A 14,090-nucleotide genomic window follows, 5' to 3' on the forward strand; every position below is an offset into this window, starting at 1 on the left:
CGATCCAGAGTGGTAGCAGGGAGGGACCATCCTAAAGGAGAGCAATCAAAGTGGATCAGACACCCTGTACCTGTCTGTTGCTGCTGCTGTGAATAAAGACTGCTGCTTTTTAAGAAAGACCAACCTGTGTGAGACTGGAATCTCTCATCCCTGTGTGGGAACTCTTGGTAAGGATTCCACCCCGCATTCCTGGGGCTTACTAAAGATGGAGGCGCTGCACCACTGAATGAGAACGAAGACATCCACCCAGAAACCTGTTCCTATTATCCCCCATGTCATCGCAGGAGACTCAGGCCCTCCTGTTGCCAGCAGGTATGCACCACACAAAGACATGTAGCCAGACCCAAGTACATCTTAGGGGGCCCGATCTGCGATTGGCCCAGGGAGTGGGGGTTACAGTTGGAGGCGCTGCTGAGAGAAATAAGAGCAACAGGACAGGTTTTCAGTGAAGCAGAACTCAAAGTAATAGGTACACTTTCAGAGCAAGTGCTACAGAAAGAAGGGCATGTTTGCGGACTAGGGGTAGTCAGGAGGGAATGTTCTCTCGCACAGTACACCCTGGGTGTCCTAGGAGGGTGATTTAAATTTGGGTAACGTGGCTATAGCTGTTCTAGTCCCTTGAGACTGATAGTGTAGGATTCCTGTGGGGGTTAGCCTGTTAACTAGTCCAGGGACTTCAGCACAGGGTCTGCACTATGAGTGGCCAAAAGTAGGAGACACCCAATACTTAGGAAATGCCAAGTACACTAGCCAGTATCCAGAAAACACACCACAGAGTGTTGTGATGAACCGTCAGCGAGTGCGTGTGTACTAGGAGAGAGTTCTGCCTAGCCTGGGGTATGCCATGCGTTATATTTACTGGTTAGAGCATCCTGAAAAGTAGTAAGTGCCTAGGAACGAGTTGCAATATAGGCACAGAGAGTTGCGCTATCGTGGGCTTAGAGGGCTCATTAAAGATGGCAGCGGGAGATACATGTGCTCTGCGGGGCATGGAGGAGGTTAAAATGGCGACAGCAGCGTCATTCACTGAAACGCGGGTTGCAGCCGATCCAAAATGGCGATTCCCGCCGAGCCTAGATTGCGCACGTGCTGCGTGCAAGCAGGCTGTGAGAGAAATGTGGCGAGAGATGTGCAGGGGTTTGACACCAAACCCAGATCCCCAGCCAAAAGGAGAGAGAGCGGCGCGAAAGCCGAAACCACGCCCACCTGTGCAGTGACTGGCCGACGGACGAAGCCACGTCACACAAAGAGAGAGAGTGCCCCTCCTCTTGTTTCCACCAGAGGGAGGGGGCACACCAAGAACCAATCCGAGCAGTCCTCCCCAGCAGAAGGAGGGACAGGAAGTGAGGCCGAGGAGATTCACTTCTGCTTGACAGTTGAAGGAGAAGGAGCTAAGAGCAAGCTGAGCAACTCAACCCCCACGCAAAAGATGGCTGATCTAAGTGTGACCACGTATCAGTTTCTAGGAGGCTTCCTGATTGTGGAGGTTGATGGCCGTGAGTATCTGCGGTGCCTGTGCGTCCAATGCAAGACACCCGGACTGGCCCCCAGTACAGCGGCACGGTGCCCACAGTGTGGCACGTTCTACTTATGGCCTGTCGAGCCATGGCATATGATCCAGACCTCGCGAGGTGCCTCTCCAGCAACCCTGATCGAGGTAGAGGAGGCGGAGGCGAAGGCTGCCCTGGTCCCATATGTCACCCCTGAGGTAGGGACCCAGGCCAAGCCACCAAGAGATGTCCCGGCGGAGAAGAGCACGACCGCAGTGGAGGTACCGGAGCGGGCCCGTTTCTTACCAGTATCCACTGGCGGGGCTGCAAGGACTCGTGGTGATTCCCAAGCGGAGGAGCCATTGCAGTCCTCATCGGATGCAAGAGACAGCCTGTCATCGGTGGTGATGCGCCGGCCGGCGGTCCACCCCAGCTGTAAAGAAGAAGAAGTTCCACTTACCTCTGAGATGGAGCAGGCGAGTCCGGAGACCCCCCAATGGCGAGCGCTGGTGCGGCCAGAACTGCGTAGAAGTCCCACGGCCATGGCGACTCCTAGTGCGGCGGAGATGGGGTCCGAGACGGCTCCGGAGGAGCCACAGAGTATCGCCAGACAGCGGAGCGGTAAGAGGACATCATCACCCCCTTATTCCCGCCAAGCGAAGGCGGAACCTATGGAGAGAGAAGGGCTTGAGGCCTACCTGCCCGTCTGCATCCCTGATGGTCCCCACCGCCCCTTCCGGTCCTCGACGCACTTCCGGTTCGAGACCACGGAGCGGATGGAGATTCCGCGGCGACCAGCGATGACGTCACTTCCGGGTCTGACTGGCGCAGAGGCCCGGAAGCTTTGCTTTCTTCCCTGAGGAGAGCGGGAGTGGAGGCCGAGTTTGAAGAGTTCAAGGCTCAAGTAGCCAAGAGAGGAGCCCGAAGTGCTGCCGACAGAGCAAGTAAGAAGCTACCCACCGGTCGTGGCGTCGCAAGACTTAGAGACACTTTGACAGACAATGTTTATCCCATGGTCACCACCCCTAGCGCCATTGCCCCGGCCACTGCCCCTGCCTTGTCACGTGTCATGCCACCGGGTCCTAGTGGGAGTAAGCTGGATAAGACGCCCAAGTATTCCACTGATTGGAGGGATTGGGAACTAAGTGATGAGGGTTCTGATGGGGAGATACCATTGTCAAGTGTTGTCCGTGTACCTAACCCCACTGTGTTTAATCCTGTTCCTAGAGGTAGGGCCCGAGGGTCCCAGACTACTGCAAAGGCGGGTCCTGTAAGTCCCGTAATACATAAAATGAACCCCACGATTATTAGGAATGTCACGCAAAAGCTCACACTCTACCGAGGCAGAGACATAAGGTGTATCCTCCAGAACAGGGTCCGAGGAAGGTATGAGTGTGTCATCGTCATACGAGCACCAAGATAAATGGTGGGCACCGTTATTCACAGGGTATCATGAGGGGATGGACCGCACCAGATTTGTGTTGATCAAGAAAGAGATAGTAGATCACTGGTGGGATGTAGGCACCTTTTCTCCACAGGAGGTTGCCAACGAATTAGACAACAGGTACCAAGATATTGTACAAAAAGTAATTACCCCCAAAGACTCATCCATTCTTTACGATGGAGAGCCACAGTTCTGGGTACTGCCAGGCAAGGCTGGGAATCGGAAACTGACTAAGTTAAGTAGGGCAGACAGAGCCATAGTAGCAAGGTACAGGCAATCTCATGGCTATGAGTTTCCGTATGTGCCAGAGCCAATAATGCAGGAGATCGAAGACCAGAAAGATACCTGGCTCCAAGAAGCAGTTCTTGAGTATCTAAGAACCAAGTTTGGGAAAACAGGTTACTTAAGGGAGGATAAGATATGTGATGTGATCAGAGCTTGGAGTACAGGCAGGAATATCTACATGCACAATGTCCTGTACAGACCGGAGAATGGGCCTGTACAACCCTTTTATGTTACGACTGTGGAGAAGTGAGAAAGCCTGATCCCCATCATTATTATTGAAGTTAGGGTTCTCCATGTTGGGAGGTACCCAATGTTTATGTATTCGCCATCATGGGTGTGACAGTCAAGTGTACATATACTAATCAATTCTGTTTTGTATATTCACAGATTGTTCACCTGCAGGATGGTACAGCAAATTAGGTTGAAGTGGGGACAATTGGATTCCACCTGAGGGAGAGTGTAGCCCTGGTAAGAAATAGGGCTATAGTTCTATCCTCCTCCTGGTATAAGCCCTGGTAAGGGCAGGTTGCCAGGAGTTATCATGGGTTTCCCCCACTTCAAGCACTTGCCCTGAGTGGTGGAGGTAGGTCACCTGACCCTGTGTCAAAGCAAGAGACACAGGGGTGGTGCCGGCTGATATCATAAAAGAGCTGTGCACTTACTATTTAGTCTGTTAGTGTCTGTCTACTGGCTGGTCCAGTGTATGACAAGTATTAGTTAGTGAGCTGGAATTACAGTTGGAGAAGGAGAGGGATCAGCTCATGAGTAGAGCTGATCCAACCATAGTGTAGGGAGGTGGACCAGTACCTCTCACCCTGCTTAGGGGTTGAGGGAAGAGTTAGCCCCACTCTGGATGCCCTCGATCCAGAGTGGTGGCAGGGAGGGACCATCCTAAAGGAGAGCAATCAAAGTGGATCAGACACACTGTACCTGTCTGTTGCTGCTGCTGCTGCTGTGAATAAAGACTGCTGCTTTTTAAGAAAGACCAACCTGTGTGAGACTGGAATCTCTCATCCCTGTGTGGGAACTCTTGGTAAGGATTCCACCCCTGCATTCCTGGGGCTTACTAAAGATGTAGGCGCTGCACCACTGAATGAGAACGAAGACATCCACCCCAGAAACCTGTTCCTGTTATCCCCCATGTCATCGCGGGAGACTCAGGCCCTCCTGTTGCCAGCAGGTATGCACCACACAAAGACATGTAGCCAGACCCAAGTACACCTTAGGGAGCCTGATCTGCGATTGGCCCCGGGAAAGAGGGTTACACATGCAATTAAAGACAATATTTACTGTAGCACACACTCCGGCATGCTTGTTTAACACATTGAGGTTATTCATTGAACTGTGATTATGTTGGTGTGGATGCTATTACATTGAAACACCAATTGATAGGAGTAAAACCAATTATCTTTAATAAGATACAAAATACAACCACTGTTTCCATGAGTAGAAATTGTACAATTTCTACTCAATATTAAAATGACACTTCCAAACCCTTGGAATTTAAACAGTAGATTTTTAGGTCTCTCAATACTATGCTATATACATAGTTACATAGTTACATAGTAGATGATGTTGAAAAAAAGACATACGTCCATCAAGTTCAACCTATGCTAAATTTAGACGACAGATACTTTATCCTATATCCGTACTTACGGTATATTAATACAGAGGAAGCCAAACAAAAAACCCCAGTAAAATATCATCCAATGGTATTTCATAAGGGGAAAAATAAATTCCTTCTTGACTCCGAATTAGATCAGATTACTTCCAGGATTATCATCTTTCCCATGTTTACTTTTCCCAAGGGACTTATTATATATCCCTGTATACCTTTCCTTTCTAAAAAGATGTCCAACCTTTTTATGAACATATCTATTGTATCTGCCACCACAGTCTCCATGGGTAATGAATTCCACATTTTAACTGCCCTTACTGTAAAGAACCCTTTCCTTTGTTGCTTGTGAAATCTCCTTTCCTCCAACCTTGAGGGATGACTACATGTCCTCTGTACTACCCTTGGGATGAATAGTTCTTTTGAAAGCTCCTTCTACTGTTCCCGAATATATTTGTATATATTTATCATATCCCCTCTTAGACTCTCTCTAGTTCCCTAATGTATTTTCTAAGGAGTGGTGCCCAAAATTGTACTCCATACTCAAGTTGTGGTCTTATTAATGCTTCATAAAGAGGCATTATTATGTTTCTTCCCTTCCACCCATTGCCCGATTAATGCAAGATAAAATATTGTTTGCCTTTGGAGCTACTGCATGATTTTGGGCAGTATTGGTAAGCCTGCTGTTTACAAGCACTCCTAAATCCTTCTCCATGAAGGATTCCCCCAATTATCCCCATTTAAATTGTAAGTTGCCTGTTTATTCTTATTTCCCAAATGCATAACCTTACATTTATCTGTATTAAACCTCATCTGCCATTTTCCAGTCTCTCCAAGTCCTTCTAGGGAGAAATTACATCCTGCACTGATTCAACTAACTTACACAATTTAGTGTAATCTGCAAAGATGGAGACTTTGAGCTCCATGTCAACCTCAAGGTCATTAATAAAAAAGTTAAAAAGCAGGGATCATAGTACTGATCCTTGAGGTACTCCACTCACGACTTTAGCCCAACCTGAAAAAAGTTCCCTATACAGTATGACAACTCTCTGTTGTCTGTCCTTCAACCAGTTTTCAATTCAGGTGCAAATATTTTTTACACTAACATTGTGTGGCACTGTATCAAACGTCTTTGCAAAATCTAAGTAGACCACATCAATTGCATTACCCTGGTCTAATTTGTATGTACGTATGTATGTCTTTATTTATATAGCGCCATCAATGTACATAGCGCTTCACAGTAGTAATACACGTGACAATCATAAATAACAAATAATACAAATAACAGATCATGGAAATAAGTGCTTCAGACATAAAAGTAACATTTTGGAAGAGGAGTCCCTGCTCCGAAGAGCTTACAATCGAATTGGCAGGTAGGAAGAATGTACAGAGACAGTAGGAGGGCATTCTGGAATGTGCATCTGCAAGGGGCAAAGTTTTATGCATCATGTGTATAGTATTAGCCACGCGTCATGTGTATAGTATTAGTGCTACTCATATGCTTCTTTAAGCGAGTGTGTCTTAAGGTGGGTCTTAAAGGTGGATAGAGAGGGTGCTAGTTGGGTATTGAGGGGAAGGGTATTCCAGAAGTGGGGGGCAGTCAGTGAGAAAGGTTTAAGGCAGAGTGGGTTTTAGATACAAAGGGGGTAGCGAGAAGGCATCCTTGGGTAGAATACAAGAGTCGGAATGGTGCATAGTTAGAAATTAGGGCTGAGCTGTAAGGAGGAGCTGTAAAGCTTTAAAAGTGAGGAGGAGAATTGAGTGTGAGATGCGAGATTTGATAGGAAGCCAGGAGAGTGGTTTCAGCAGTGGAGACACTGAGACAAATTTAGGAAATTCCTACTTACCTCCTCAAATAAACAAATAAGGTTATTTTGGCATGATCTATCCTCCATAAATCCATGCTGACTATTACTAATAATTTGGTTTTCCATTAGATATTCCTGAATATTACATATGTCAAACTGAAGGGGATGGGGAAGGGGGGAACTCTTGCTCAGCTATAGTAGAGGTGCAAGGATGGTAGGCGGTGCCCAGTTTGGATAACATTAACCCAAATACAAAAAAAGAGACGATCCGAGACTAAGTGGCACTCAAGCCCCTAAATGATAATTAATTGGAATCATTAAAACATACACTATTGGTTACACAGACAAAATAAATACCTACATGATAGCAACGATCTATAACCACTGTGAAACGAGGTATAATATATGTAATAATTCCGTCCTTTGTAAAGCGCTGGAGAGTGCGAAACATGTTGGTGTGTTTTTTTGTCCATGAGACTTGAATAAAACTACGTTTTTTATGGGGCCACCGAGTGATTCTTGCCTGGATTAGTGCTCTGTTTTTCACACCGTGATATTTCTGGACTTTACTCACGGACTGCACCCTGGGACCGGCTGGGATCATAAGAGGACAACAGGTACGCACCAAGGAGGTCTTAAGGTACTGGCATTTGGATCTTCATATTTATCATATACAGTCCTTCATATTGCCTTAAAGAGTACCAATTTATAGTTCAATAATCACTTTAAACCCTGAGTAGTCATTCTCTCACGGTGGGTACAGTGTTGCTTTAAATACTGAGTATCATTGTTCTCTGATAGGTACAATGGTATTTTTCTGGGGAGATTCGTGGTTTTCAATGTTGTCGCTTGTTGGTTTGATACAAACTGAGTTGCAGTGTGTCAGTCAGACCCTTTGATGTACCAAAAAGCTGTTCCTGATATGCCAAAGCAGGGAGCAGTAATGAGAGGGCGGTCTGCTGGTGAGTCGTAATCAATATCTAGCACGGAGTGGTTACATTTCAAACAAACAGCTAGGGATGTTTAGATAACACTTGGAATCAAGTATGTAGTGAAGTGCTGCCTGCACCTTTCTAAATTCGTTTTGCACCCCCTGGGGACAATAGACGAGAAGTAGATTAAAAACTGACGATTAAAACCAAAAGTTCAGAAGCATAGTAGACTTCTGTTGGCTGTATCCTGTACGTGTTGTCAGGACCACCTCCTCATAATCTCTGGCTAAGATAATATCATCTCTAGTATTCATGTACCGACATATGTTTTACGCGCCTAGTGCTTTTTCAAGGAAAACTATGAGCCCAGGTCTCCGTATTCCGGTATATATACTGTACCCATAATTAAATTGGTGAGCTACACATTCATGACCTGAGTAGGTAAATACCTTGGCAATGGCTTATCTTTAAACCTTATACTGGACATTCCAGTTTGGAGATGTAAAGATTGGTAAGGTATTGTAATATATTCCATCCAGACCTTTATTTATAGGTTGTTTTTGCATCACTTTGCTGGTTTACTACATCTCATAATAATGACTGATCTTGCTTTTAATTTATAAACATCCTAAGGTATACAGAGGGACTTGATAATAGCTCATGACAGATGGTTTTAGTTAATAGAAGTTTGTAAGTAACTTTTATCCATCCCTATCCACAGTTCTCTGGGTAACAATAAGGTGTCCTTTGTACAGAAAAAGGTCATTGGATATAAGGTAGATATATAGTAAGTATACCTAGCGAATGGTAGGGGATGGTAACGGTACCAATTTTCTTAGTCTCCTTTTGGATTATATTTGGTGGTTAAAGCCTAAATTCTAGGTTTGATTTATATAGGTAAAATTAATTTATCTTCCGTATTCCCCTTCCCCTCTTATCCCCTTATGGAGAATCCACCTAATACGGGGGAGAAAGATTGATAGACAAATGACCATAAATATATGAGAAATTGTCCATCCACTACGGTCAAAATAAATCGCATCCATCCATTATGGCAGGTGAATAAAGAAAGGTGAGTATGGTGACATCCTAAAATCGCTTCCGCTGCATATACAGAGTGTTATCATTGTTGATTTCAAATAGACAGGTGAAATATGTCCATAGAAGCAATGTGTTTGAAATCAAACTTGTATGATACACTCCTGAGATTTTAAACTATATGCAGCCAGAACTAGACATGTGATCACTTGCCATGAAGGAAACCCGGACGTTCTCCAGTTCATGGGTATTGATCATGTGCCCTTGGGCATAAGAAAATGTGATTGGTACCAGGTGCTATTTCGCAAAGAATCTAGGTTTATTTATAACCTCGAGACCCTACCACCGAGAGGCCTCAATGAAGGCTTTGTCTTCACCCCTTTCGTTTAGAGGTCTCCTGTTTTCCACCCCACCTCCCCGCCCCCCACCGCCCAATCTTAGATCTTTAGATCCTGTGAATTCAGAGTTCTGGATGCATATAGTTGTGCAGAATCAACTGCATGTTGCTGGCACCTCTTAAAGTATCGTAAAGAGAGTAGGCATTATTCCCACTACATTGGATGTAGCATTGGGTATTTTTGTCTTTTGTTGTATACATTTGGCCATGCTCAGTAGCACACCTTTTAACACAAATATATATACTGTATGATGTGGTGGGTTCTGTGTGTTCATTAATTTAATTTTTCAACTGGTATCAGGTTGGTAGCCCCTCCTCACTGGCTTTAAGCTCCCACTTCTTAAGTAGATGTTTTCTTCCATGTGCCTATGTAGGACAGGTCTATTGAGGCCATTCTCCCTCCACTGCAGTGGTAAATGAGACTTTTCACAGGTAGTGTTAGGACCTGCATACTGGTCATGCCGTGACGTGGCTGCAGACTTATAACGCTTTGCCAAAGGATTTAACTAAATGACCCTTACTCATGAGAATACAAACATTGAAGTATTTAACGATGTATTTTGTCACATTGAATGTAGCATTCAGTATTTTTGTCTTTTGTTGTATTATTCCCACTACAGTAAGCTAACTTGTTGGTTGTATGAGTGATAGGAAAGAACCTCTCTTTTTAGACCAAGTAATCATGGTGAGCCTGGTACAAAGTTTCCTAACCACAGACATGGAGAGGAGGACTCTGAGGAGAATTATTGTTTTTGATTCTGTATCTGGACAGGCTCCAACCTGTGTGTTCAAGGGCACCAGTAGGGGGAGGTAAAACGTGCAGGGATGGAAGCTGAACTGGCTATAGATCTTGTATTTCAAGATTATCTTTATCGCCCCCCTACACCCTCCTGCTTTTGGTCACACCACACAGGAGCAAAAAGGTAGCAGGTCACATGTCCCTTTGCCAAATGCTGTTTTTGCAAAAGATCACAGGAATACCTGTTTTGCTACATTTTTATATACTGCCATTTTGCTCTCTCTCTCACAGGACCGCAGGAGAAAATACGGCATCAAAGACTAATTACTTGACATCTAAAACATTGTGTGCTTTAGCATACCATACTTGCATACCAGAGATATACTACTGAAGTAATCAGTAAAAAAAGTGGGATAAACATGTATGCAGATAAGCTCTGGAGTAGAGATGTGCAACATTTTCGCTGAAGTTAGGGAACCAAGCCTATTTCTTTTTCAAATTTTTTTTCACAAATGGCAAGTATTACAAAATGTAAACATTATTTCCAAGTGTTATTAGTCAATGTGCAAGGTAACATGTCCCTTGTATATACTGCCATTTTTATTAGTCTGGTAAAAGGTGATGACAGTTTGGTGAAATTGATGAAAAATGCAACAATTTTTTTTTTTATCTTCACTATAGAGTACTTTGTATTTTAGAAGGTTTGGCCACTTTTTGAGCCTCACCGTTATTACCTTCTCATCTTATTATTATATCTTATAATCACTCATTACTATCACATTTGCATTTCCCTATAGGTCTTGCAGGAACAAAGAACTACTAATGATCCCTAAAAATTGAAACAACTGTATATGTGTGATTAATATTGTGTTTTCCATCTCAAGCTAAACTGAGCGTCTGCATATGAACTGTGGAATTCAACAGAATAAAACCATTTTGAAGAACCTGTACAGTTTTACGGAAGTTTTCTATTTAGAATAATATGAAAATAGCCGTGTTAGTCCTGTTGCGATAGTGCAGAATAAATGAGTACTTCAGTATTAGGTGGTCAATTCTTAGACCAAATAAAAAAGGTATCACCTAATACCGAAGTACCACCCCCTTTTGACATGACATGCAAATACACTCACATATCTTCCTCTTTTTTCCCCCCCTCTACCTCGCATTTTTTCACTTATCTACTGTAGGTCAATAAAAGTTCACTCTTCTCTACCACACCCATGTGAAAGAAAGTAAAACACATACTAGTTCTGTCACGAAGAAAAAGGGGAATAAAGAATTACAGTAGATGAGCGACAAATAAAGGTACAGAGAAAGCAGAAATGAGAAAACGTACAGTGTTGAAAGAAAAGTAGCAATTTTGTGCATTTCATTTGCTGTTGTTAATTGGAATTATCATTTGAAACAACAATACACTCTTTGATTTCCCAATTGTGAGTCTCATATTGTATACAATAGAAGATCAAAAGCTAACCCAAATAACACTTACGCAAAAATGTGTTTTACAAATAAACACAAAGTAGAATAAGGAGTTCAAGAAATATCACAGGAAAAGGGCAATGTTTTAGAGTAAAGTCATTCCATTACCAGCTATAATAATAATAGAAAATGCTTGTGCACTCACTATCACTTAGCTCCCATAGCCGCGGGGGAAGATCGCTGAAGTAATCATGGGTGAGAGCCGCTAGTGCTGACAGCCTGTTCTTTGGGAAACACTGGAGTAGCTTGGAGGCGATATCTTCTGCATGATTCACATAGCTCAGCCTGCAAAATAAGAGGTCAACAATAAATAAACAAGCATGCCTACGAAAACAACAAAACACTTACACGGATTTACTTTCAATATTACGCTGTTGTTCCGTTTGTCTCCCCAGTTGAGTTTAGTCCTTTACAAACAAATTCTGGCACCCATTCCTCTGCAATGTATTGTATATTGATCCAGCACTTTAAAGATACAGGTCCATGTTTAGTATGTGGTGCTGACTACAACAAATTCTAAAACAGTAGAAATACACTTCATAAATAACACAAGACAGCGATAGTGTATTCTCTCAATCCTCCCACTAAATTACATAGGGAGAGAACTCTGTACTCAAAAAGGAGCACACTTGAGATACCTGGGAAATATGCTAATGAGATAGGCAAAGCATATTTAAATAACTCACAGCCCACACTTCCTAAAAGGATTTCCTAAACAATTCACTGAGTTGGTAAGGTATGTTTTTTATTTTGTTTTTAGATCTGTGCTGTACAGTAAGCATGGGTTGCAGGACATACTCCTTTTGATTTGGGTTTTCCCTTGTGAACGGCTTATACATGTACAGAAGTGTTTTGTGTGACTGCTGCCACAGTAGTAGGGTCTTGCGAGAGAAACTAAGGAGCAGGTCCACAGAGCTCAGTTAAATCAGGGCAACTATTGTGACATTACCTAAATAGGTAACAGACATTAGCTTCCCAGAGTTCAACGGAGATTTACAAAGCTAATGACAAAACCCATTCCACACAATCCTAAAAGGATTTCCATAGTAGTGGGCAGTGTGCAGTTCAAAAGGATGATGTGACAATAATGCTGGTTTAGCTCACACTACAAGAGATGCTGCATGTGGGTGTGGGTGCTAATCCTGTTGGGTCTGACACCATTCCAGTCACTAGATGCAAAATCTATATAGTTGGTATGGAAACCTTTTTAGGAAGTGTGGGATGTGAGTTATTTAAATATATTTTGCATATCTCCCAGGTTTTTTTTTTTTTTTTTTTAAGCACGGATGTCTCTCCCTACGTTATTTAGATGGATGGACACCCCCAAAATCCAGGGGTTACAGCTCCTTGCAAGGAGCTTGAATCTGTCAGGTAGATTTTTAATGACTGTAAAAAAAACCTGCCTTTTCGAGACTGATCTGCGGAAATACGCAGATAAAAGTAACTGGCCAATCCAGGGTGGAATCTAATTGCGGCAAAAATGTCACCCATCTCTAATTAAGAAGAACTCCTTATCCTGTACATTACAATTTATTTAACACAAATACATATTTACATCTAAAATAACATTTTTACTTTACCAATAAACCAACATAACATAAAACATAAACAACAAAACTATTTGAAGTTTGACAAGAGCAGGACCCGCTGAAAAGTAATTATGCATGAAAATTCATCATTAAAACAAAAATCATTTATGTGCTTTAGTGGATAATTGCTCTATTATTATAGACATGGGTTTGTCATTTTGTTCAAAGGATAGTGCAACTTATTCACACACAAATACGATGTGTTAACTTATCCATATGCACAAAGAAAAGAGTTAGGCCGAGCTCACAGTGCCTGCTACGGCCACGCGCTTCCGTGTGTGCCTCTGCCGTGCACTCCTGCAGCCCAGCGATCTGTGCGCTAGCTGCAGGAGTTGGGTCGCGGCCGATTGGGGGCGTGGCAACCGCGTCACAGAGCTGGTTCACCCTTATTGTCTGAACCAGCTCACGTGACGCAACTGCATAGCAGGCACAGTGAGCGGGGCCTTAGAAGGAAGAGACTTAGGGCTAGATTCACTAAAAATCAATACTACTGTGTAAAAATTTAGCATGAAATAAAATAGGATTATGGCAAACATTTTTACAATTACCGCCATATTAATGGATACTTATTTATTCCCAATAGGGGTTGCAATATTTATTCTCATACATAAACAATGTGTTCATTTATTGTTAACGGTTCGGTTAAATCAGCGGCAGCAATGCTATTGCGTGTGTGTGTTGATGGACACCACACTTTTGTACCATAGTAGGATTTATTACATACTGTACTCTATGGCAGCAGATTAGTTAAACCCTTTGATACTTGAGGCTACCAATGTAGGCATCAAATGAGAGAACATACTACATAAAAGCTCTAAAAGTAAAACAAAAAGCATAACATCTATATGTGTACTGTAAATATTAAGACTTTAGTAGCCAGCTATTCATTGATAACCTGATGGGCTTCAAAGGGGTTAATGTATTAATACGTTTGACAGTAACATTATGTATTTTTATCACCTATTCTTCATTGGCTAGCGTGAGAGGGGGGGGGGGATAGCCAGATATCACAGTTAAGGGAATATCATGTGAATAAGTAATTAGCGGTTAGCTCCTCCTTTGTATGCACTGCTGTTAAAATAATGCTTAAAATCGTCACGGTAAAAAGTGAACGCTTACAATTGCTGGCTTTAGTACTGTATATAGGTAAATAAATAAAGTTGGAGCTCAATACAAATAACGCACATTTTCATTAATTGATAATTAGTAAACCTCCCTCCCTATAAAAGTGGTGGTCCAGTCCGCTGTATAAAGGGTTTGCAGAGTGGGTACTG

The 14,090-nt window shown here is 43.0% G+C and overlaps 1 protein-coding gene across 4 annotated transcripts in view; it reads right to left on the reverse strand.

The window, feature by feature from the left end:
- CDK14 (cyclin dependent kinase 14) overlaps window positions 1-14,090 on the reverse strand; it is a 693,217-nt gene that overhangs the window by 122,341 nt on the left and 556,786 nt on the right. For all 4 annotated transcript variants that reach the window (XM_075587394.1, XM_075587392.1, XM_075587395.1 and 1 more), the window contains one exon: window positions 11,373-11,512. In XM_075587394.1, coding sequence (XP_075443509.1) covers window positions 11,373-11,512 — 140 coding nt within the window. The remainder of the gene's footprint in view (window positions 1-11,372; window positions 11,513-14,090) is intronic.

The sequence above is a fragment of the Ascaphus truei genome, chromosome 2 (assembly GCF_040206685.1).
Source record: "Ascaphus truei isolate aAscTru1 chromosome 2, aAscTru1.hap1, whole genome shotgun sequence".
Taxonomy (NCBI): Eukaryota; Metazoa; Chordata; class Amphibia; order Anura; family Ascaphidae; genus Ascaphus; species Ascaphus truei.